Below are 21,540 nucleotides of genomic sequence, written 5' to 3'. Positions count from 1 at the left end.
GATCGAATTGACGAAGGGTGCAGTAAGCGGTTTCTCACACAAGGAACAAACAGATGAGAAGAAATGCTGAATACGTTCACGTACACACATCATCTGCATGCAACAGACAGGAGTGAATTTCCCAACAATTTGTACAGTCATTGAAGTGGCTCTAAGTGGATATGGACAGTACTGCATTTTACTTGCTATTTATTTTTCTGTTTTTTTTTCTTCTTCTATGTAAACATGTTGGTGCTACCTGACGGTGTCAGCAATGTCAGCATGACATAACAGTCACCTTGGCACACTCTGTATTTAATAACATACAGTGGTCACATAAGGAACATTACAAGAGTATTACTGCACGCTGCTAGACCGTGTGGTAATTTAGGTTTGCCGTACATGGCTTGGCTTAAGAAATCATGGTCCCGAAATGGGCTCTACTCTGAACTCTGCAACAAATTCTTGAGAGCATAATTTAAAAACACTGCACCTCTAAATTAGCTTCTTTGGGGATTGGCCAATCCTGGTTCCATCAAACAGACAGAAATACATTTTATGGATTTTGTCAATTTTTTTTATTCTTATTTTTATTTTTTAACCAAAGCATTCCAGATTCCAGTTTCCTGCACTGGTCCATTGAGACTTTACATAAACACTCTCTTGAGAGCCCAACAGCAGTGCAGATTGCAGATAGAGCTTCTGAAGAAATATCTTAGGGTGAGCACATGCGCTCTGCCTTCTTCTGCTCCCCTGCTTTGTGGATTGAACTTTGAGCCACTTTGTGTAGGCAAGACATGTTGTCATTGATACACAAATGTGCTTACAATTCCATCAGCATGCCAACAAACACATTTTTTTTTTACTTTTTTTTTTTTTTACTTTTTATTTCATGTAATTTTGATTGTTTCAGCATAGTGTCATGGGCTTGTCCCCATTTACAAAGGTTAGTTCATGAGGGCACTTCTCCACAGCACTGCTCTCTCTCCAAGATCTAGAAGAGTTAGTGCTGGAGAAATTTTGCAGAAATACAGTGCAATGAATTGACGGACAGTGTTCATTTCCCCTAAAGTTCAGCATTTGGGCGAAGAAAATCAGTAGCTTTGAAGGTGACTTCTAAGCTTAAGTGGCACGTCGTAGTTCTTTCGAAAGAAGTTTCTCATCGATCCAACATTCACTTCAAGACAGCAATAAAGCTTTTCCGCCTCTTGTATCTCAGTTTAAAGTTTGCTTAATCCCTCCTGAAGCCAATTCAGAAGAATGTCCTTGTGACACTGATCATGCCAGACCCTCAGCGGGGCTTTTAGGGAGCCTTCACACATGAGTCTGCATGCGTTGCTGCGAGGGCCGCCCATAGTCTGACTGCTGTGACGACACCTGCGAGGATGCGTATGAGAAACGGGAGGAGCTAGATACTTTGCTGGCCTGATCTGAATGCTCGTATCCGTCAACCTTTTCGAAGGAGGCGGGTTTGACGTAGCTTGTAAAGGCGCGACCGTAGGTGGCGGGCAGGTAGGCAGAGCCTGCATAGACTGGCTCCTGGGGGTAGATGGTGGGAGTTTGCTGTTGTTGCTGTGGTTGTTGTGACTGCTGTTGCTCATAGGTGGTGCGTGTGGCAGGGGTTGTGGCGTAACGTTGGGAGAAGTCATAAATCCGAGGCTGAGTGGACTGTTGGCCGTATAAGGGGCTCGGCGAGGGAAGCTGAGAGGGAGTGTAGACTGGGCGAGCATTAGGGACATATTCGGAGAAGCCAGTTCTCGTGATGTTGCGGTCCTCGTGAGCCCGCACATTGTAGTAGCCATTGGTGGGGTCCTAGGAAGAAAGAAAAAAAACACTTGTCAGAAAGATTTTAAATTTTGTACTGAATTAAACACATGCAATTTATTTTGGTTAGGTGCTAGCTAGAAGTTTGTAACTGACCAATAACTGTAGGCTTTCTTGAACATTATCCAAACTTGTAGTGTAATACAAATATGTTTTCAGCAAGTTAGTGTTATTAAGTACAATAGTTTCCTCAATCCTTTGAAACAACCTTTTGCTTTTATCAGATTAACCATCAGATTCATGCTTTGTGAAATGTAATACCTTGATATCTGATCTCTCGTCCTCCTCCTCCTCCAGTAGGTCGCTGTGCTCTGTGCGAGAGGTTCCTGGAGACTCACTGCTGTTGGGAGCCTGAGAAACGAACAGAAATTTGGGTTAGAGACTGTTCACTGTCTATGGTATGTTAAATGTCATACACTCATAATTAATAGTGTCCCTATCTCCTGGTCTTATTGTAAACAAATTATCAGTAGACATTTTTAATAAGTAAAATATAATAAATGACTATAAGGCCTCTCATTTTTCTCGACATATTGTTTTCAAGACAGATATAGCCTAACATTTTGTTTTCTTATTGCATATCCAATTTCCTTTGGAAATATGCAACTATATTATAGAATTAAAATGGGCTGAGAACCCTGTTCTTGTTTTTCCTACAGTATGGCACTTGAAAGGAACATGATGTAAAAGCTATTCCTATCTATAAGAATATTCTGAGCATTTCTGCATTGTTTTGAGAGGGGCTTACCATAGGCTCCTTCACATCCTCCTCATCGTCATTTCCTCTTGCTGCGTTGTGGTCACTGTGTACGATTTGTACGCGGATGTCGCTCTTTGACAGACGTGTGCCCTTTTTGCCTGGGTGAGGAAATAGCGCAGTGTATAGAGATTAATGAGGTGAACGGTGAGAAGATTTCCAGAGAGGTGAAAAGGTCAACACTGCTCCAGGCAAAGAGGTGGCCCCATAATTAACCTCTGTCTAGTTAGTTTGTTTGATTTCTACTGTATCATGTTTTTTGAGGAGGGAATAAGAACTCTCAGATAACATCTGACCTTTGACCTCACCTTTAGCAGTGTGGCGGCAGCAGATGGAAACCAGGGTAATGACACAAACGATGAAGACGCAGCCTCCGCCCACCGATGCTCCAATTATGATTAGCAAGGGGAGGGCCTCTATAAGGGAAACAGGTATTCTATTAAGCCACTATCTCTCAAATTGCAGAGATTGAAGACAACCCAAATTCAGGCTGCACATGCATTTCACAGCATTACAAGGTCAGTTACAAAACAAGTGGGTTTAATGATTTTATATTTCGATTATATTGGTCACATAGCTTAGTTTGTCCTTCTACACTTTTTGTCCTGCCATAATCATATTTAGAGGTTGAAAAAAATGTCACCATCAATTTTATAGATCCTAAATAGGGTTCATTTTCTTTTCTTTTCTTTTTTTGCTTTAAACTTTGGGGCTAAAGTATGATTCAGACATGTTCTTGACAGTTATTTGTGAGATGATTTAAATTTCATATTATCAAAAGGTATGCCAGTTCTCCAGGTGATTCAAGAAAGGCTGTCTGCTTGACAAATGCGTTCAACCAGGAACTCTTTTTCCAAGCCACGTCCAAACTCAAGCGCAACATATAGAAATTCATCTAGTGTGATCCGCAGTGGCATCACAGGACCCAGCTATTGTCTCTAATCTCTGGTGGAAGAGGGGTAACCAGACCTGACATGCAGCGAGGCAGCCGACAGTAATCTAATTAGAGATTCCAGGAGATAGCACTGTCTGCCTCTCCAGAGACTTGGCTCTGCTGCCTTGATGCAAATTGCTGGCGAAGACCTTATTTTTGGTGTCTCCCAGTACAAAGGCTCAAGCCGTCTACCACGCTCTTAGTCTTATTTAAACAAATTTAAGATGGTGCACTGTGCATACAAAATGTAACAGGCAGTGAAGCGTCACATACCCATGTCGTACATTAGGTCTTGATTTAATTCATTCAGGCTCAAAATCTATATCTTTGTTATGGAACGAATGTATTCATTAAGTCGACCATCTCCTGATTAAATGATATTGATTTGGTGGTGTATAATTAAGATTAGCACAGAGTTGCAGGGTGTTTTGAGATGCATTCCCTGCATAGAGCTGACTCAAACTGGATTACAGCTTGTCATGACTAATCTTAAATAAAAGGCACAAACTCTAAGGTGGACAAACCCTACAACTTACTGTCAGTGTTTTAAAATCAACCGTCCTTCAATTATTAAAGCAATGGTGCCAAACAGAGCTTGGCCCATACCCAAATCTAAAACCCCATGCCACTTTTCTCACTTTACTTTCAGTTGTTTGCTTCTCACCCCTCCATTTTGACTCTCTCAACCCAACACTTCTCAGAAAATTCCCCCAAACATTTCCTCGCTGATCTGCACTACCAGTCAAACGTATGGACACACTTGACTGTTTTTTTGTTAAGAAAGTTTTACATAGGCACACTTTATATTTGTCTAAAAAGTAATTTTATGCATTTAAGCTTCTTCGTTTATGCATTTTAGCTTCAAAAAGTTCTGAAGACTGTGAGAATCATAAATACAATCAATACTAATTTCAATTCAATGTTTTTTTAAAAGCATCTCAGCTCAGAGATGTAAAAGCATGGGCTGTACACTTCAAAGAAGCTAAAATATAAAATAGTTTTGATTTATTTCACATAAATAATTCATTTGTTTGATCATTACATCATTTCCATACTTAATTTCATGTCATTTCATAATTTAATGACCACTACCATTCTAAAAGGTGGAACAAAGTAATAGTAAGGAATTAGGTGTGTCCAAACTTTTGACTGGTACTATATTGCTTGATGAAAGGATGTTTTACACTGGATAATTTGGCATGAGGACCCATACCTTGCTCTTCAAGAGTGACCAGTGCTGTGCCTGTACCGAAGCGGTTCCAAGCAGTGCAGTTGTATCGAAGCTGGAAATCTTGGGCCAGGGTCTCTGAGAGGATTAGCGAGGAGAGGACCCCTTGGTCACTGTTTACTGTCTGCACGGAGAAACGACCAGAAGAGCCAGATGACAAGATCATGTCACCAAATGTCCACACCTGAGGAGGAAGAGACAACGAGGTGTAAGGCACAGAAACAATCTTTTTCTCACACTTTAAAGGGTTAGTTCACCCAAAAATGAAAATTATGTCAGTAATTACACACTCTCATGTTGTTCCAACCCTGTAAGACTGTCGTTCATCTTCGGAACACAAATTAAGATATTTTTGATTAAATCTGAGAGCTGGATCACTCCTCCATAGGCTTCAATGGGATCGAAACTTGCCGGCCCAGAAAGTGAGCAAAGACAATGTTTAAAATAATCCAAGTGAATACAGTGGCTCAACCATAAGTTTATCAAGCGACGTAAATACTTTTTGTGCGCAAAAAGTAGCACACAGAAGCACTGCGCTGTTACATTACGTGAACTCACGTCAGAGGCCCACACAGAAGAAAATGAATAGCTGAATAAAATCGTTATTTTAGGGGTTTTTTGCGCACAAAAAGTATTCTCGTCGCTTGATAAACTTTTGGTTGAGCCAATGTAGTCACTTGGACTATTTTAAACATTGTCTTTTCTAACTTTCTGGGCCGGCAAGTTTCGATCCCGTAGAGGCCTATGGAGGAGTGATCCAGCTCTCAGATTTAATAAAAAACATATCTTAATTTGTGTTCCGAAGATGAACGAAAGTCTTACGGGGTTGGAACAACATGAGGGTGAGTAATTACTGACAGAATTTTCATTTTTGTGTGAACTAACCCTTTAAGCAAGCATTAAATGTTTACAACTGATTACAACAGTTACAACTGATTTTACTGATTTGATTATGAAAAGGTAAGAGGGATTCTTGATGTCAAGCAAAAAGTTCATAAGTTTTATTTATAACATGCACTATTGAATCATTTACAATATGACCAGGAACATGTATTAAGTAGGGATGTCCCGTGCTGATCTCAAGGATCGGGATCAGGGCTGATTAAGAATTTTTTTTAACTGATCGGTTTCGGCTATCCTAAGCCCGATCCTTTATTTTAAAACAGATGTCAATGCGGTGTTGTGCAGTAGGTGGCGATATGCATTTTCAAGTGTGTTTTCCAACTGGAAAGAGAGAAAGAGAGCATCTTATTATTAGAATTATAGGTCTGTGTGTGTGTGTGTATAGGCCTATACATATAATTACTGTAGTAGTAGTAGTTATATTGGAATCACTCAGTTGATTTTGATAATTGAGTCTTTTACAATTTACATTTGAGCCCTGAGAAACTCTCTGCACATCCCTGTATACATTGGATTGATTTTAATACCTCTAATGTACTTGAAATTTGCTCCAAGCACTAAGAAAATACAAGTATCAGATCGGAACTCTAAATCGGCAGATATTCAATATTCGGATGGGATCAGGGGCACCTGATCTGAAAAAACCTGATTCCTAGTATTAAGTGAATGGGGTCCATTTTGATTCCAGGTTGACTTAAAACATCATTATAAATTCAACCCTAGTCCAACCAGCACAGCAACAAAAGTGGCATTTTGAGCATAAAAGAATTAAGGACATGGATATAAACAATTGTCAACCCAGTACTAGACATTCAGTGTCTTAAACTCAGTGTCAGAGATTAGAATTTTTCTTGTGCTCGCTGTCATGTCGAGTTGGTTTACCAACAGCGTTGTGCCTCGCTTTGCGAAAAAGAGCTTTGTGAAAAAGCGTTCAGGGAAGACAAGTAGCTCCTGTCTAGCAGAAGGTCAGTCTGAAATCTCAAAGCTACTCAGAGAGAGAGAACAAGCCATTGTTTCTTCACTTCACCTTTCTGGCAAAGAGGTGAAATAGCATCTCAGAGAAGTCCTCCCTTGACTGGCCTGAGGTGAAGGAATAACAGGCAATAACACCCTGAATCCCCACCTGTCACTGTTTCCAGGATTAGATTTTTTTCTTCCTCTCTGATTCCTTCTTTACATCATTGCTTTTAGTTACCCTTGCTTCCATCTGTCTCTGTGTATCTCTATGCTTCCCCCTTCTTCTCGCTGCTTCTCCAACTTAGACCCTAATTATCCACTGAAATGCCTTCCCACGTACTATGAGGTCATGGGAGGTCAGCAGTGCTATGCACTAATTGCTCGTCGTTGAAGAGGAGCCTAGAGGGCTGGAGGTCTTCTCTGCAGACCCTGGCATTAGTGCAGTTCGCCTCTGCACGCTTGAGGGTGGAAGAGGTGAGATACAGGATCAGCCCTCTCATCGAGCGCTCTCTAATAGGGGAACGGGGCTGTGTAGCTGCGCAAGTGTATGTTTGTGTGGGTGTCAGATATGGAAAGACAGGGAAAGAGAAACAGGAGCAAGGAAAGAGAAGATATTGGTGGAAGGGAGCTTGAGCGTGTGATGTGCACACACAGAGAGCACCTGCTCAAGGGAGAGGCTCACAAACAAGCTTGTCAGGAATAATGCTAGACTAAGCATCAGATAGCTAGCAAACACACACATACAGAAATAGGAGAAAGTATACTTACGATCTTGTCAGGAGGAGGGCTGCTGCCCACCAGACACTCCAGTTTGCCCTTAGAATGCTTGACGGCCTGCTGCGTGGCCTCAGCCGTGATGATGGGAGGGCCTGTAGTGTTTGTGTGAGAAAGAGAAACAGAGATGAAGAGAAATCGTACTTACTAAGGGTGCTAATGAAAGCAAAGATGATGGTCTTTGTGCACTCAAGACTAAATGCAAGACTGATTAATAGTAAAAATTACAGCTTTTGTTCCAAACCCTAGTAAAAGAATCCAACTCATGGTTTTGGAACAGAGCATATCATGGATGAAATCTGGAAATTATGAGAGAGAAAAAAACAAACAAATGAAATAAAAAGACAGCATTTGGTTACCATTGACAGTTAGAGTTACATCTCTCTCGGCCACACCAATACGTGGCACGATGGCTTTACAGGTGTACGTCCCAGAATCATCTTGGGTGACTGCCTTCAGCTGCAGGGTGTTACTATTGCTGAGCACCTGTTAAATAAAATGAACAAGAATAGCCAGATGTTCAGATATGTTGCTATACCAAGACATGTATCATCAAGTGACCACAGATATAAACATTAGGTAAGAGCTTGCCACAAACCACATGTCAATAATCTATACCAACAGATTACCACACACCAAATATAACTATACACTTTCTATCAAATGTCTGTATGACAGTGCCTGTTTGTAATATTGATGTTTTTCACTTCCTGTTAAAGTCTTATCTTTCTAGCAAGTTGTGGAATGAAAATCATTACAGCATGTCAATATTTCCCCAGCATGATTGGGAAGATTGTGTAGACACACAGCATGATTTTTTTGTTCCAGACAGATCAAGCCATGGCCCTCAGAGATGGCCCCATTAGCACCAGTCATCCATTTTGTAGTTTGTGGCTCACACAAGAGAAAGACCAATGCCACCAATACCAACGGGAAAGCATTGACTCCGCCTGTAATTTCGTCTGCAGCAATCTTAATTACTGTCTAAAGCGCTCCAGCCTGGGTCCTCTGAGTCAACCCACTGCTCTAATTAAACCTACGACAATGGCAGTGCAAAAATTTCCGGAGTGTGAGCAGATACTTGTGCTCCTTCGCCTCTAGTGCACACACTGTGGTCACTTGTTAGAAGCCATTGATCATTAGAGCACCCTCTTCCCCCTCCCCTCCCCTCCTTCCCCTCTCGATGCCGCCAAACTGTGATTAATCCGTTTAGCACTCGCCTCGATTTTTCATTCGCCGGCACTCATCGAATTAGCCAATTAATCCATATCTTGTGGCGATGAAGTAAACGCTCTACTTGTGGATCAGATCGGCCCATACTCAGGAAGGGCAGGGTGGAGGGATGTAGTCATGGCAAAATTAACTGATTGCCTCATCAGAACCTTCTGGCTTTTCAGCCTTAGCCTCCCACTCTCTCTTTCCTTCCTCTCTCGCTTTTTGTTTGCTTTCTCAGGCTCTTTATGAAATCTGATTAAGCAGCAGCAGAGAAACACTTAGAGCAGAATAGGCTGATGCATTTCACACCCCTTCTGGAGCTAAACTTTCATTTTAGGCTAGCAATCATTTTATCCATTTGCCATATTCTTGTAAATGCACCGTAAACAGAAATGCCATCCATTAGCCACCCAGCTCTGAGCAGAAAATCATTTGATATTTTCTGTACAGACAGGGGTTAAATTGGGATTTTGGAGGTGGGGAAAATCTGGTGTTGATTCTGGTGCCATAAACAATTAGATATGACTTGAACATTAATATACTTGTTAATGTAATGAACCTTTTTTGAGTTAATAACTTGCTAAATTGAGATGGAATATGTGTACTGGGTCAAACAAAAACTGGGCTGGAGAAACAATGGATTGTCAAACAAAACAAAAGGTGTTCTGAATCATTGCGACCCAATCATTCCATATCCTAATAGAAATCAAATTAAATCTAAAACTTGTAGAATGATTCAAACAGGACTGCTGTTGCAGCTGTTGAACAGATGGTATGCCATATTTAGAAAGAAGAAGAGAAGAGGTCACCATACCACACTGGATCCTTGTTTGGTCCAGGCCAGAGTGAGGGGAGGGTTGCCCGTCCAAGAACAAGTGAAAGCAGCATCCATTCCTATGTCCACTGTCTGGGGTTTTGGTTCTGTCAGCAACCTGGGACCAACTGCAAATGAAAGATGTGGATTCATATTGTGTTCTTGTACATTTCATTACAGTGTGTTTTTGTGTGCACAAAACAAGAATGAAGCCCATTACACTGTTCTCATCTTCAGTCTTATTAAGAGAAATATGCTAGAATACAAGTAGGAAATAAAGGTCATTTCAAGAAGAGATTGTGGGAGGTACGTATGTTTCTATATTTTTGAAGGAAAAGATATGACTGTGTATTGTTTTCCTCTTGTATATGAAAATGTATAATGAGGTTGATTATACCTAACACTGCTGTTAGACTGTACTGAATGAAAATATATCTTATTTAACAGATACTTCATGTTTAAAACATCCACATGAAGACCAAAATACATGGTCGGTAGAAAAAGGTGGGTAGTTTATCTAGCACTTTTAATACAACAAACTCTACATCTCTAAAATATATATATATATATATATATATATATATATATATATTTGCTTCCTGTAATTTGAGGGAAAAAAGACAGAAATAGAGATTTAAATGTCATTACACAGGCAGGCTGACCAATACAGCTTTTTTTCTTTGGCAGAAAAGTACTTACATTGTACATCCACCAAGGTGCTGACATTAGTACTTCCTACTGAGTTGGACACCTCGCAGGAAACTGGGTCTGTGAAGTAAGAGTGATCTACGGTCACCTCGAGGCTGTCGCCATTGGCCTCTGAGATAGGAATCCCACCTTTGGACCATCTGTTTGAAACATGATGATGAAAATCAGGGGTGTAATTTGTGGGGGGGTTGGGGGGAGATAACCCCCCCAATATTTAAATCTATGCATTACAACCCCCCCAATATTTATACCATGATCACATGAAAAATATGCAGACCCAAACTTCAACCCCCCCAATGTTCAAACCAAATCTACGCCCTTGATGAAAATGTATTCATTTATAAGATTCACCATTAATCTTCTTAGTGATGTTGCTACCTTTACAATGCAAACTATTATTAACACCAAACATTGAAGCAACTGTGCACAAAGCATTTGATCTGTAATTTATATCCAATTTGGGGTTTACCCTCAAACCCAAATCTGATGGAGTGGATAATCTGGTATTATGCAGTGAGTCTGTTGTGATATTAAATGTGCTTACCTGTAACCTGTGATCTCAGGGTTGGCAGAGGCAGAGCAGATGAACAACACTTTTGCTCCCTCCATCACCGTCTGAGGCTGAACAGACAGAGTCACAGACGGAGGATCTGGAAGGAAACATGCAGGATTAGATTCACTGCAGCAATAGAGGCTTTACAAATCCTTCCCAATGACTTTACTGCCAAGCTCCAGGTGTGTAAATCTAAGTCACAATCCTTTTTTAAAATCCATTTGCCCGTCCAATTACACATATTTTTTTTTACCATAAAAACCCCCTGCTAATCTAGAGACAATTGCACAGTTCCTTGCAAACATATTCAAACCAATTCACACATTTATAGAATCACTAATCTTATTCTGAAATATTGCTCTCCATTATATTTTTAATGTGACAAAACATTTTTTACGTGCTAAACTTTTTCACTTTAGAAAACACTAAGTAGCCACTGTTGTTTTCAAGTATTCAGTATACAAATAAAAAAACATGTGGCCTCAACCTGCAAAATTAAAGCACCACACGTTCTGCATCACAGACAAGACTATTTAAAAAAAATAATATATAAGTAATACTCACGCTGAACATTGATGGTAACCGAAGTTTGGCGACCTGCAGGGGCGGCTGGGTTTAGGACCCTGCAGGTGTAGGTACGTCCAGAATCGCTGTCCTCAGGCACCATGGGTAGCAAGCTAACCGCTGTTTCTCTCTTTCCATCCTCCATCAAAGTCTGAAAAGACAGTAATACAGTGTGAAAACAGTTAAAAAACTGAGACCGTATCAGTACTGGTGGAACAAATTGCTTTAGCTCTCTGAAAATAGAATGCATCAATGAAATGTTCTGAAAAAAATGTCATGGGCAGCTCTTAACAAAACTAACTGTAATTTCTATTACGTGCGACAGCCTTTGAATTGAAATAAGAAGAGGCATTTGACAGACAGCATGGCTACCGAAATGTTATTTCGCCCTAATGGTCGGTGTACTTCACATACAAAACACAGCTGTTTCTCTCATCTTGTTATCACTGTTAAAATCACACAGACATGATAATCCTAATCTAATTGTCCTATATTTCCTGATGCAAGTCCTAATTTAATAAGGAATTCCCATGATGCCAGTAATCCCATTTGAGCTCAAGTCTGTGCCAGCACTGTAGGTTGAGCATTGCAGAGAATTAAAGCTGCCATCAGTTTAGCGAGGCAGGTGTGCGTTTGTATTTTACAACGCTGCCGGGACCATTCTGCCGTTAGCTCATTTTCCCAAAGATCTGTCTATCAGCTCTTCCTGCTGCACATCATCTTCGGAATCTATTTATTGTGTGAATCAATACATTAAATCAATACACCTAAGTAGGGAGAGGTGTACAGTCTAGGTGAATTGCTGCCCGATGAAACTACAAGACAGCCTTAATGGAGGATGAGGCGGAGTTTTAGATTTGGGACGTTTGGAGGGGGGAAAGACACAGTGCTGTACTGGGGCAGGAGCATTATGGGAAGACAGCTCCCTGGAGAGCCTGGGGCGAATCGATGGCAGGTCACACGCTTAACCTCCGACACGCTGAATGCATTTTCACGCTAGATCGAGTCACGATGCCGCCTGTCATCAGCCTTCCACTCACTGTCCTTTTATTATTGCTCATCTGCTCTCTCCAACTACTCTGTCTAGCTTTTTCACATTCCTTCACTTTGTTCTTTGTGTCTTCATGTGGCTTTCCATTTCATTTTTTTTCTCCGGCTTAAATCAAAATGGCTTTGAGTTTTCTACCTCACTCTTAAACAAGCTTCTCCCGTGTTCATTTTTCCCTCATCTACTTTCAGAGTTTCATCTGTCTTTCTTTCTCTCTTGCTTTCCTCCTCTTCCCTCGATTCACTGCTCACTTTTCCCCCTTTAAACGTGTCATTTAGTGTCATTTAGCGTGGTCAGAGAGCATGACAAATGTGACACTTTCGCAGTTGCACCCGGTTCATGCTCCACCGCACTTCCCATTGTGTTTCGGCATTGTTGTGGCTGATTTCCCCTCCTCTCCCACCCTCTTCCTTTCTCTCTCTCTCTCTCTCTCTCTCTCTCTCCTTTGCTCTTTCTCTCTCAGCGGAAACTGTATCAAACGCTTATGCCTGTCTGAGCTTTGACATGCTCCAGTTATGCTCGAGTATTAGAGCAACAGCGAGAGTGAGAGAAAATAGAGGCACAAAAGGAGGCAGCTTGCGGTGGGGTGATGAGGATGAGACATACAGAGATTGAATTCGAGAGTTTTCGCAACTTTGCTTGTGCACTGTGAGATAGAATTAATGTGAAGGACAGGTAAGAGGCAAGACAGATATCCTAAGTTGTAATCAGCCATAGTGACTGTCATGCCTGTCAGTAAAGACTGATGTGTCCACAGCCTCACCTTTGAGTAGATGGCATCGTGCATTATCTCTCCATCTCGGTACCATGTTATTTCTGCGGCAGGTTTGGCTCCAGATGCCCGGCATGTCAGGTTATGAGGGGTGTGAGCTTTCAGTCGAACAACTGGCCCTCCTTCTACTACAGGATCTGAAGGTGGCACTGAAAAAATACAAAATAACATTATTTGTGAGAAAAAACATGAAGGCCATTTAAAGCCATCACATGTGGATATATTTCCTATATGGAAATTCCATATACACTAGGGCTGGAATGTTTTTCAAATTAATATTTTGCTGGCAACCAACATGGTTAATCAACATAACAATGTTAAATTCAAGTGTCCTAAAGACCAGTAGACTATTCAGTTTAATTCAACTCTATCAAAGATTGTTCAAAATGTAGTGTATTTTTAAACATGTATAAATCCATACCCTAACCTCTTCCTGACTGCAGTGCAGAAGCATTTAATTTAGCTGGTTTGACCTATACAGAACAGGCTGGTAAATGGACAGAGAGATTGAGCGAGATAGGCTCTCCCTGAAAAAGGTTAAGACAGTACTCATGGCCCTTTTAACATGGCTGAGATTTGCTATTATGAGTCTATTTACAGGCACTCTGCCGCAGGCCCGTTTCATCTGAATTACTGATTTGTTCATTTGTTTGCATGCCTGTGTGCAAGCCTTAGGCAAATAGTGTCTGCCACCTTTGATGAAGGTGTCCCACTCGCAGTACGCACAGAAACGCGTGCAAAAAAAGAATCTTTCTGTGGTACACTCTTCCGTCTGTCCTGCTCCTTTTCTCTGAACCAATTTCTGTTTTTGTATCAGAATTGTCAGAGGTCTTTTCGCTGGTCTTGCCCAGGCGCTAATGGAATCCGTGTGCGAGGTGATTCTAATTTCCATGCGGATTCCCTCGACTGCACTCCTGCCGTTGACTTTTTTGACTCTGTTGGATTGCTTTGGTCTCATCCGGCTGCATTGATTTCCCCACATGCCCCTACATGCACGTACACACATGATCGCTCACATATACGTACACACACACCTCTTTCCCTTCATGCAGGAGCTGGCATATTCGCTACACTCTAGTCTGGGAATTCAAACAGCACGCCAAACATCGGCAGTGTGCACAAAGGCTATTGTTGTAGCCCTACTTTTCTTTGGTGAGTCTGTGTGGGTGTGCCAACTCTGTTCAATTAGAGACAGAATTGTTGTTATTTTGCAGTAACAAACTTTGGCTTTATCATTCTCATAGCACTAATTCTTTAACGTCCCATATTTTTAGCCCATGATATACTTATGCTGTGGGGGAGATCTGTTTTTTTCAGATACTATACAACCCAGCTTTGTCCAAGTTGGGCCACCAGGTGTCAGCAATGCAGCACTGAGCTGAAATCCCCAGTGACCCCCCCACCCCCACCCCCTCACCCCCCACACACTCCCTCAGTCTCCCCCCTCTACCCCTGTCGCTAAATGCCGGAGAGTATGTAGATCAATCATATTGCGTTAATGTAAAAGCAGCCCTGTGGTTGATGAATTCTGTGAGTCACTGTAGAATGTGCTAACTGTGCAGACTTTGACTTTTAACCATTCACGCAAGTCATTTGTGACTGCTGCAATCACATTTCCTTGGCCCTTCACTGTGTTAAGTGTCAGAAGGCTACAGAGAGAGGGGTAAAGAAACAGTGAGGAAGGGGTGGGACATTTTTTCAGGGTTTATGTTGACTTGGTTTGATAAAAAAAAAAGAGTCCTGCTGTGGCGTGATTTAAAATTGTGAATAAAAAATGAAGGAATGACTTACGATTGCATGGGGGTGGGATCTCTGAAGTGTTTATGCGGAGCAGAGAAATTTGCAGTGTTACGAATTTGAGGCAGTATTTTAAATACTGTTAATGAAATTGGGGACTATGAGGAATGCTCTATTCCCCCCGCTTTTAATCAGTTGCAGAAGAGTTATATTGCAGTGGTTTCTTCTCACTCTCAATCACACTCACTCATATCACACACACACACACACACACAGTTCTTACCCAGCACCGTCAGTTTGGCTCTGTGTGATCGGAGCCCAGCCTGCGTGGCTTGACACTCGTAGACTGCATCATCGCCTAGCTCAGCTGAATCGATCACCAAGCTGTGCTCACCTGATAGCGGGTCTCCCACCAGAGAGTAACGTACCCAACCTGGTCCACACAAACAGCACTGTTAGAGATATGCACACACATATTGCCATCACAGGTAGGGCTAGTTTTGAGATCCAGTTCTTTGTGCATTAGCATCTTTGTGTCACTTGGTCAGCGGCAACATGTGAGATGCCTCGCTCATGCAGCCAGCATAGCACACAGAGATAGCCTTAACTGTCCAGGTTGCTAATTTCAAAGCTGCTGGGGAAATCATTTTAAATGTCAGTGCGTGACATGAGCGGTGATTGATTCTCCACCTCAGCCCAAGCAGACGGCTGAAATGATTAGACAAATTAAACGCTAGTTTGCATTAGCCGCAGTGTTTGTTTGCCTTCCCGTTTCTTCACTCAATAGAGCCTAGGAAGTAAGACTGTGACATTACTCAAACACATATTCACTGCAGAGGAGGGATACTGCCCTTTGAAAAAGATGAAGATAAGAGGACACTAAGCCTTGGTAAATGGACTTCAATAAGCATTGTGTATCTCCTGGGGGAACAGCATCATTTCTGCCTTGCTACTTGCTCTAAATTTGGTTGACATATAGGAAACTGGGTTTCTAGCTAATTACAAACCAGTGCACCATTTAGAAACACCTTGAAAATTAATTACGTTGACTTCGTTTTTTTCCTTTCCTTTCAACTCAATTTTTAAAAGTGACTTCGATGAAAAGCACTGTTAAATGGAATGACTTTTAACCTCACTGTTCGTTTAGCTTTTGAACAACTCTTACCAGGTAGGTCTCGTTCACCACCTAATGCCAGGCCATCTTTGGTCCACTGCACCATGCCCCGATATCCCACAATCACACAGGGCAAGGTTACTGATTGGCCAGCAACAACTACTTGGTCCTGGGGCTGCTGGGAGAAGTAGGCTGCTTGAGACACTGCAGAGAAAAAAAAGAAGAAAAAAACGTTGGTTGTTGTTTGATATTGTAAAATATGTATAATAAGCACGCCATATTCCATTATCTTCTTTGACTTGTTCTTGAAAGAAACACCATAAATGTGAGTGCTGCCACCTAGTGGACCCTGCTGTTAATGAAATTTATATCACACATTGTAAAACTGAAGCATCCTTAAGACTTCATGGCAGTATACAAATTCACTGATGGGCTTCAATCTATCACATCCTGTTTGCAACTTTTTTTGGTTAAAAAGGCATGCCCATAGCATTTATTCTCTTCCAGTCATATTGAGTTTTTCTTTAAATGCAGAAGTGGCACCTTTCTTTGCATCAGTCTGCCTACAAGGCTGGACTGGAAATAGACCAGTAGCTAGTTGGATTACCATGGTAAACTACAGTAAGGCTCTCCCTCCTAATGCTGAAGCCTATCTGTCATTTTGCTCTAACCAGTCCACTTTCAGGTCAGTGATTTTGCACAGGGAGAGAGATGGGAAAGCACAGAACACATTAGTGCGATAGTATATTAGCGCTGAATCAGCAAGAGCCATTCCAGCTCGCATTCACCATCTCTCTGCAGCTGGTAATACTCTTCCAGTTACACAATGAAACACAATTTTCCTTGCAGTACCCATGCACTGGGCTCTAGGAACATATTACTCTTTTACACTGATCTAAAACCATTTTGCCTACCCAACACACTCTTTTAATTGAAGTTTTACGACTGGTCACACACTGTGCTCAGGGTTTTTTTTTTTTTTTACCAAGGCCAGTGAGTGGCAACTGATTGATGCAGAAAAGACTAATATTGCATCATCTTCCGGTTGGAAGGAAAAAGGCACAGTCCATAACACATTTTACAACAGTTTGATATTCTGAACTTGGCAAGGGGTCTAGGCGTCAGCTGGTCATGACTTATTTAACTCTTTCCTATGCCCATATGGCAACCTGCATAGAATGACATGGAAAGCAATGCCCCGTTGAGCCAGAGAATCTGTTACTTCTTCCCAGGGTGGGGGAAGTGCTGTTTTTTAGTAAAATTGTTGGTTAAACAATCAAAGGCGCTTTCAGCGTCCCATGAGAGCCATCCGTCGTGGGCTAAGAAAGGCACCTGCCACCGCACTGCCTTCCCTCTATTTTGGCTTTGCTGCTATCTTTCTTTCTCCTTTTCAAACACTTTTTACTCTGTTTTTCCTGCCTGATTTGCATAGAAGCTCTCAAGATAAATGTGTCCAGACTAAACAACAAACATCCATCTCTCTCTCACTATTCCAATCACTTTTATATACACACATGGTCTTCTTACACACATTTATGTGTTTCTCCATTGCAAGAGCTTTATGATTGGATCTGGTGCATCATGAGCCCTCTTGAAAGTAGAAAGATGGCAACCAGCCAGAAGTAACTAATCCATTCACATGAGATTTCAGAAAGGGCGAGGGAAGAAAGAGCACAATTTGATGGAGGTTTTAGAAGGGGAGGGTTGTTACTGGTTCTTCAAAAAGAAAAGGACCGTCCCCCGATTTTTTCTGCCTTTCCTTTTCTTTGCCCTTTTATTTCTGTGTGGTTTAAATAGGAGAATAGCGTGCCAGTGGTGGATAAAGAGGGGTCTATTCAGCTGGTGCTAAACCCCTCTGAAACTTCTCTCTTTGGGCCAGGGGTGTTTAAACAGACAGGGTAGGGGGCCCCACCCCAGGGGGGCCAGCAAGATGGTGAAAGGAGGGCAACATACGGTGGCCAGAAACACACTATTGTCCCCTTGTCCCTTGGTTTTAATAGGCCTCTTCATTTCCAATCAATCCTGCTAAATGCAAGTTTAATAGCTTTTCAATAGCGGCTTTTCCCCCCCTGAGGGAGCCCAGGATTTTCTTTCTCCTCCATCCTCTCTCACTCTCTGTTGTTCTCACTCTCTCTCTCTCACTTCATCATTCTCACTGCATTTCTTTGAGCTGAAAAGGGGCTTCCGAGCTTGGCTGACAGAGTTTGGTCAAGACTCAATTATCCACTCCATCAAGGGGTGCAGCAAAGACCATCCACCCCCTAACCTCCTACACAACCCCACACCAGTATTCTCTCTCAAAAACATAAGCTTTCTTTCCCTCCAAGGCAAAGGCCAGTGCAGATTTCAGGTATTTTCAAACGTGCTTTTTTCTCCCACTAGTGCTGACAATCCTCTTTTCTTCTCTTGAGGATGGACAGGAAAAGAAATAGCAATAAAATGGAAGTATGCTTACTGTACTCCCTTGTCTTTTTCTTGTACTGCGCCAACCTTTTACTGGACAGACACATTAAATAGTAGGTAAAAACACAAATCAAAATAGCCATTTCAAAATTTAAATAAATATAAGGGAAAAACATGGCCTGACTCTGCCACCTGCTACCCTAATATCACCCTGTATCCCACAAGTTCCCATTCCCATGGGAACTGTTACTGAGAGGAGGATACCAAATGCTAAGAACTAGTGGTGTCTCTTCCAAAGAGCTACCTAGTTTTTTTACATCATGATTAGCTAAATATGAGATCAAAAGTGCTAAATATGACTCTTTTGTCAAAAACAAAACTCTTCTTGACATTATTATTAGCGGCAGTATTTCTAAGCCAAGACTTTAAGTGTATGTTCATATAGAATTGTTCTTTTTTTTTGTACACTTCTGCCATCCCTGGAGCGCCACTTTTATGAGATATTGAGTCTTTTTACAGATACTGTAATTGTGTTGTGCTTCTGGGATTCTCCTTTTTGCATCAGGTACTGGATGAACATCGATTGCAATTAAAGAATCTTGCCCCAGCATCTAAATGTTTACGAGCGGTGATAATTCATCAGGATGAGCCGATGTTTAAGGGCTTTTGTACATTCAATAGTTCCTCTTTAGACCCCTTACTGAGTTGTGCCTCTGTGCATGTCTTTAATCACTCTCTCACACACAAGACATTCACAGCTTGCATTCAGGCCCATTTACAAGTTATGCACCTGTATCAATGCACGCACTTGGCCTTATGAGCAAAACCAAAAGCATGTTCATTACCCTTGCAATGCATGTAGACATTCACACACACAAACCCACACATATAACGAAATGAGTTCACACCACGGGAGTGATTCAGCGCTCTCCAAATCTTGCTCCAAGAGAAGCTCAACAAAATATCACATCTGGTTAATGAGTCATTTCAAATTGGAATAATTCCTCCTTGCTGAATTAGCCAATTCTTTAACGGCATGTTAGCGGCTTAATTACATGAGTTCATTCCTGACAGAGAAGAGAGGGATGAAAGCAGGAAAAGATGAATAAAAAGGAGGAGGTGTTGAGATGAAGAGAAGCAATCGTTGGAGAGAATTGAACATTTTTATAGGTGGACCCTTTTGAGGATTTCTAAGCTGGTCCTGCTTAGAATGCACTCATGGAAAGAACAAAAACTGATTTTACATTAACAAAAGTTCATATATAAAATATAAAACAGGATAATAAATACGGTACTCACATGAGCAGGTCAGACAAAAGGCTTGGTATTAACATGGCTGTCTGGCTCGTGCAATGTCATTACAAGGTACCATAACAAATAAAGAGGTGCGTGGGATAAGACAGAGAAAGCCGTCTCTAAAACCTACGTTGTGATTTGCTCCACAGTGTGTGGCATCTGTGTGTGCCTGTGTGTTTACGCGTTCCCCCTTCCCCTAGTAACAAGGTCATAACACACTTGGCCTGATACACTTTAATCCGGATTTTTTTCAAAATGGAATATCATTTCACGGCACTGGATGGAAGCAGAGAGGAGTGTGTGTTCATGTGGTGGCGTAAATAGGGCAGGCGTACTGTGGGGATTGTGGCTCACATTTAGTTGCTACTTTGACACAGTGACTTTGTCTTTTTTTGTCACATGTTAAGTGCAACTGCAGCTGTGCCTGACTTGATCATGACATATTAAAGAGCTTTGCTTTTTTCTCTCACTCTCCCCTAGTTTCTCCAGGCTGTTTTTAGAGCCCAGGATGTGTCTGAGGAGAGAGCTATGCACTCTGCCTCACTGGGACGAACGGACGAACAGATGTTAGCAATGATCCCTCTCTGGTCTACCCTCACTAGGGACAGCGGGGAGTCTTGATGGTATTAGCGAAAGTCTATGTTCGTGTGTGTGTGGCACTTGGTTTCGCCCCTGGCACAGTTGCAGATAAATCAGAATATTTATCCCATGTCAAGCCATATTTAGCCCTCCCTCAACCTCTTCACTGTTTGTTCTGACAACCCTGATTATAAACAGTGAATATGTTGCAGGAGGGTAATACAGCTCACATGGATTCATGATCATGCTAAAAATCTATGTAGATAGATAGATAGATAATTCAACAAATGCATGTGAGACACATTTGAATTCAGATGTTATATCTCAATCCAATTAATTCCATTTTCCTGTCCTGTAAATAATATAAAATCCACAAAAAAAAATCACTGAAATGTTCAATTCACCCTTACCGTAGCCTGCTCTTCTATTAAGTACAAACACCACCTTAAGCATTGTGCTCATGACTTGTCCAGAGGACAGATTGGAATACAAGACAAAGAAAGGTAAAGGCGTGGATGAGTGCAGAGGAAAAAGAGAAAACTAGCGTGAAAAAGTAACTTGCTGGAAATAAACAGGGCTGGCTAAGAGTGATCCATTGTGCCTGCTTCAGATAAGGCCACTAAACCCAAGCTGGAAAGAGCTGAGCTCCATTCTGCGCCATGGAATTATCCTTTTGTTTGGTGTGGGTAGACTCTCTATTGTTTCATTCTCATTGTGGAGGGTGAGTGTGTTTGTGTGCGTGTGTGTGAAATAGTTTACGCAGATGTGAAGATGTGTTAAACCAAAGTCCCTGTAACATTCTCTAGGCTGCATCTCGAAAAGTCTCCCTTGTAAACATAGCCGTCTCCTCTACCTAATGTCCAAACAAACTGAGCCAAGGGCCACTGGTATTTGTTTCTGCGGTTTCAGAACCTGCCACAATTCATTCCTTTCTCTTCTCCTTCGTTCTTGCCTTCCTATTTGCCTGGTCTCATCTTCTGCACCTTATCTACTGCCTAACATTCCAGTCGCATCTTTCTCCCCCTTTCCTTTTTCACTTTCAGTGTTGTTTTCTGTCTAAATTGCAGCCTAACAGCTTTTTAAGAGCTGTTTGCAGGGGTTTAATCCTCCTAGCCTCTTATTCAGTCTGCAGTCTATTGTAAGCATCCTGGCACAGTACGAGACCCTTTTCAGGACGACCATACAGCTCATCCATCCATCACACCTTCTTCCTCTGTCCTTCCCTCTCTTTTTCTAGCCCCTCCAATCCCTTTAGTAAACCCCCACTTTCTCTTTTCCCTCCATCCCTCTCTCTTTTCTCCTGTCAGCCAGGCCTGATCCCCGGCATCAATGCTGAGCAGGGCCCTTTTCACAGTTACATAAGGTGTGACAAATTGTTGAT

General features: G+C 41.7%; 1 protein-coding gene across 1 annotated transcript in view; it reads right to left on the bottom strand.

The window, feature by feature from the left end:
* Nucleotides 1–833: 833 nt before the first annotated feature.
* The window catches only part of kirrel3l (kirre like nephrin family adhesion molecule 3, like), a 40,558-nt gene continuing 19,851 nt past the window's right edge, over nt 834–21,540 (bottom strand). Inside the window, exons 2-15 of the mRNA XM_084419059.1 lie at nt 15,933–16,085; nt 15,051–15,200; nt 13,022–13,179; nt 11,211–11,361; nt 10,638–10,743; nt 10,085–10,233; nt 9,386–9,513; nt 7,716–7,842; nt 7,351–7,451; nt 4,708–4,906; nt 2,869–2,976; nt 2,552–2,661; nt 2,065–2,154; nt 834–1,791 (exon numbers count right to left, since the gene is read on the bottom strand). Coding sequence (XP_084275185.1) covers nt 1,294–1,791; nt 2,065–2,154; nt 2,552–2,661; nt 2,869–2,976; nt 4,708–4,906; nt 7,351–7,451; nt 7,716–7,842; nt 9,386–9,513; nt 10,085–10,233; nt 10,638–10,743; nt 11,211–11,361; nt 13,022–13,179; nt 15,051–15,200; nt 15,933–16,085 — 2,228 coding nt within the window. The 3' untranslated portion in view covers nt 834–1,293. The remainder of the gene's footprint in view (nt 1,792–2,064; nt 2,155–2,551; nt 2,662–2,868; nt 2,977–4,707; nt 4,907–7,350; nt 7,452–7,715; nt 7,843–9,385; nt 9,514–10,084; nt 10,234–10,637; nt 10,744–11,210; nt 11,362–13,021; nt 13,180–15,050; nt 15,201–15,932; nt 16,086–21,540) is intronic.

This window comes from Rutilus rutilus (genome assembly GCF_951802725.1).
Source record: "Rutilus rutilus genome assembly, chromosome: 9".
NCBI lineage: Eukaryota > Metazoa > Chordata > Actinopteri > Cypriniformes > Leuciscidae > Rutilus > Rutilus rutilus.
This window is presented reverse-complemented; position numbering and strand designations above follow the sequence as displayed.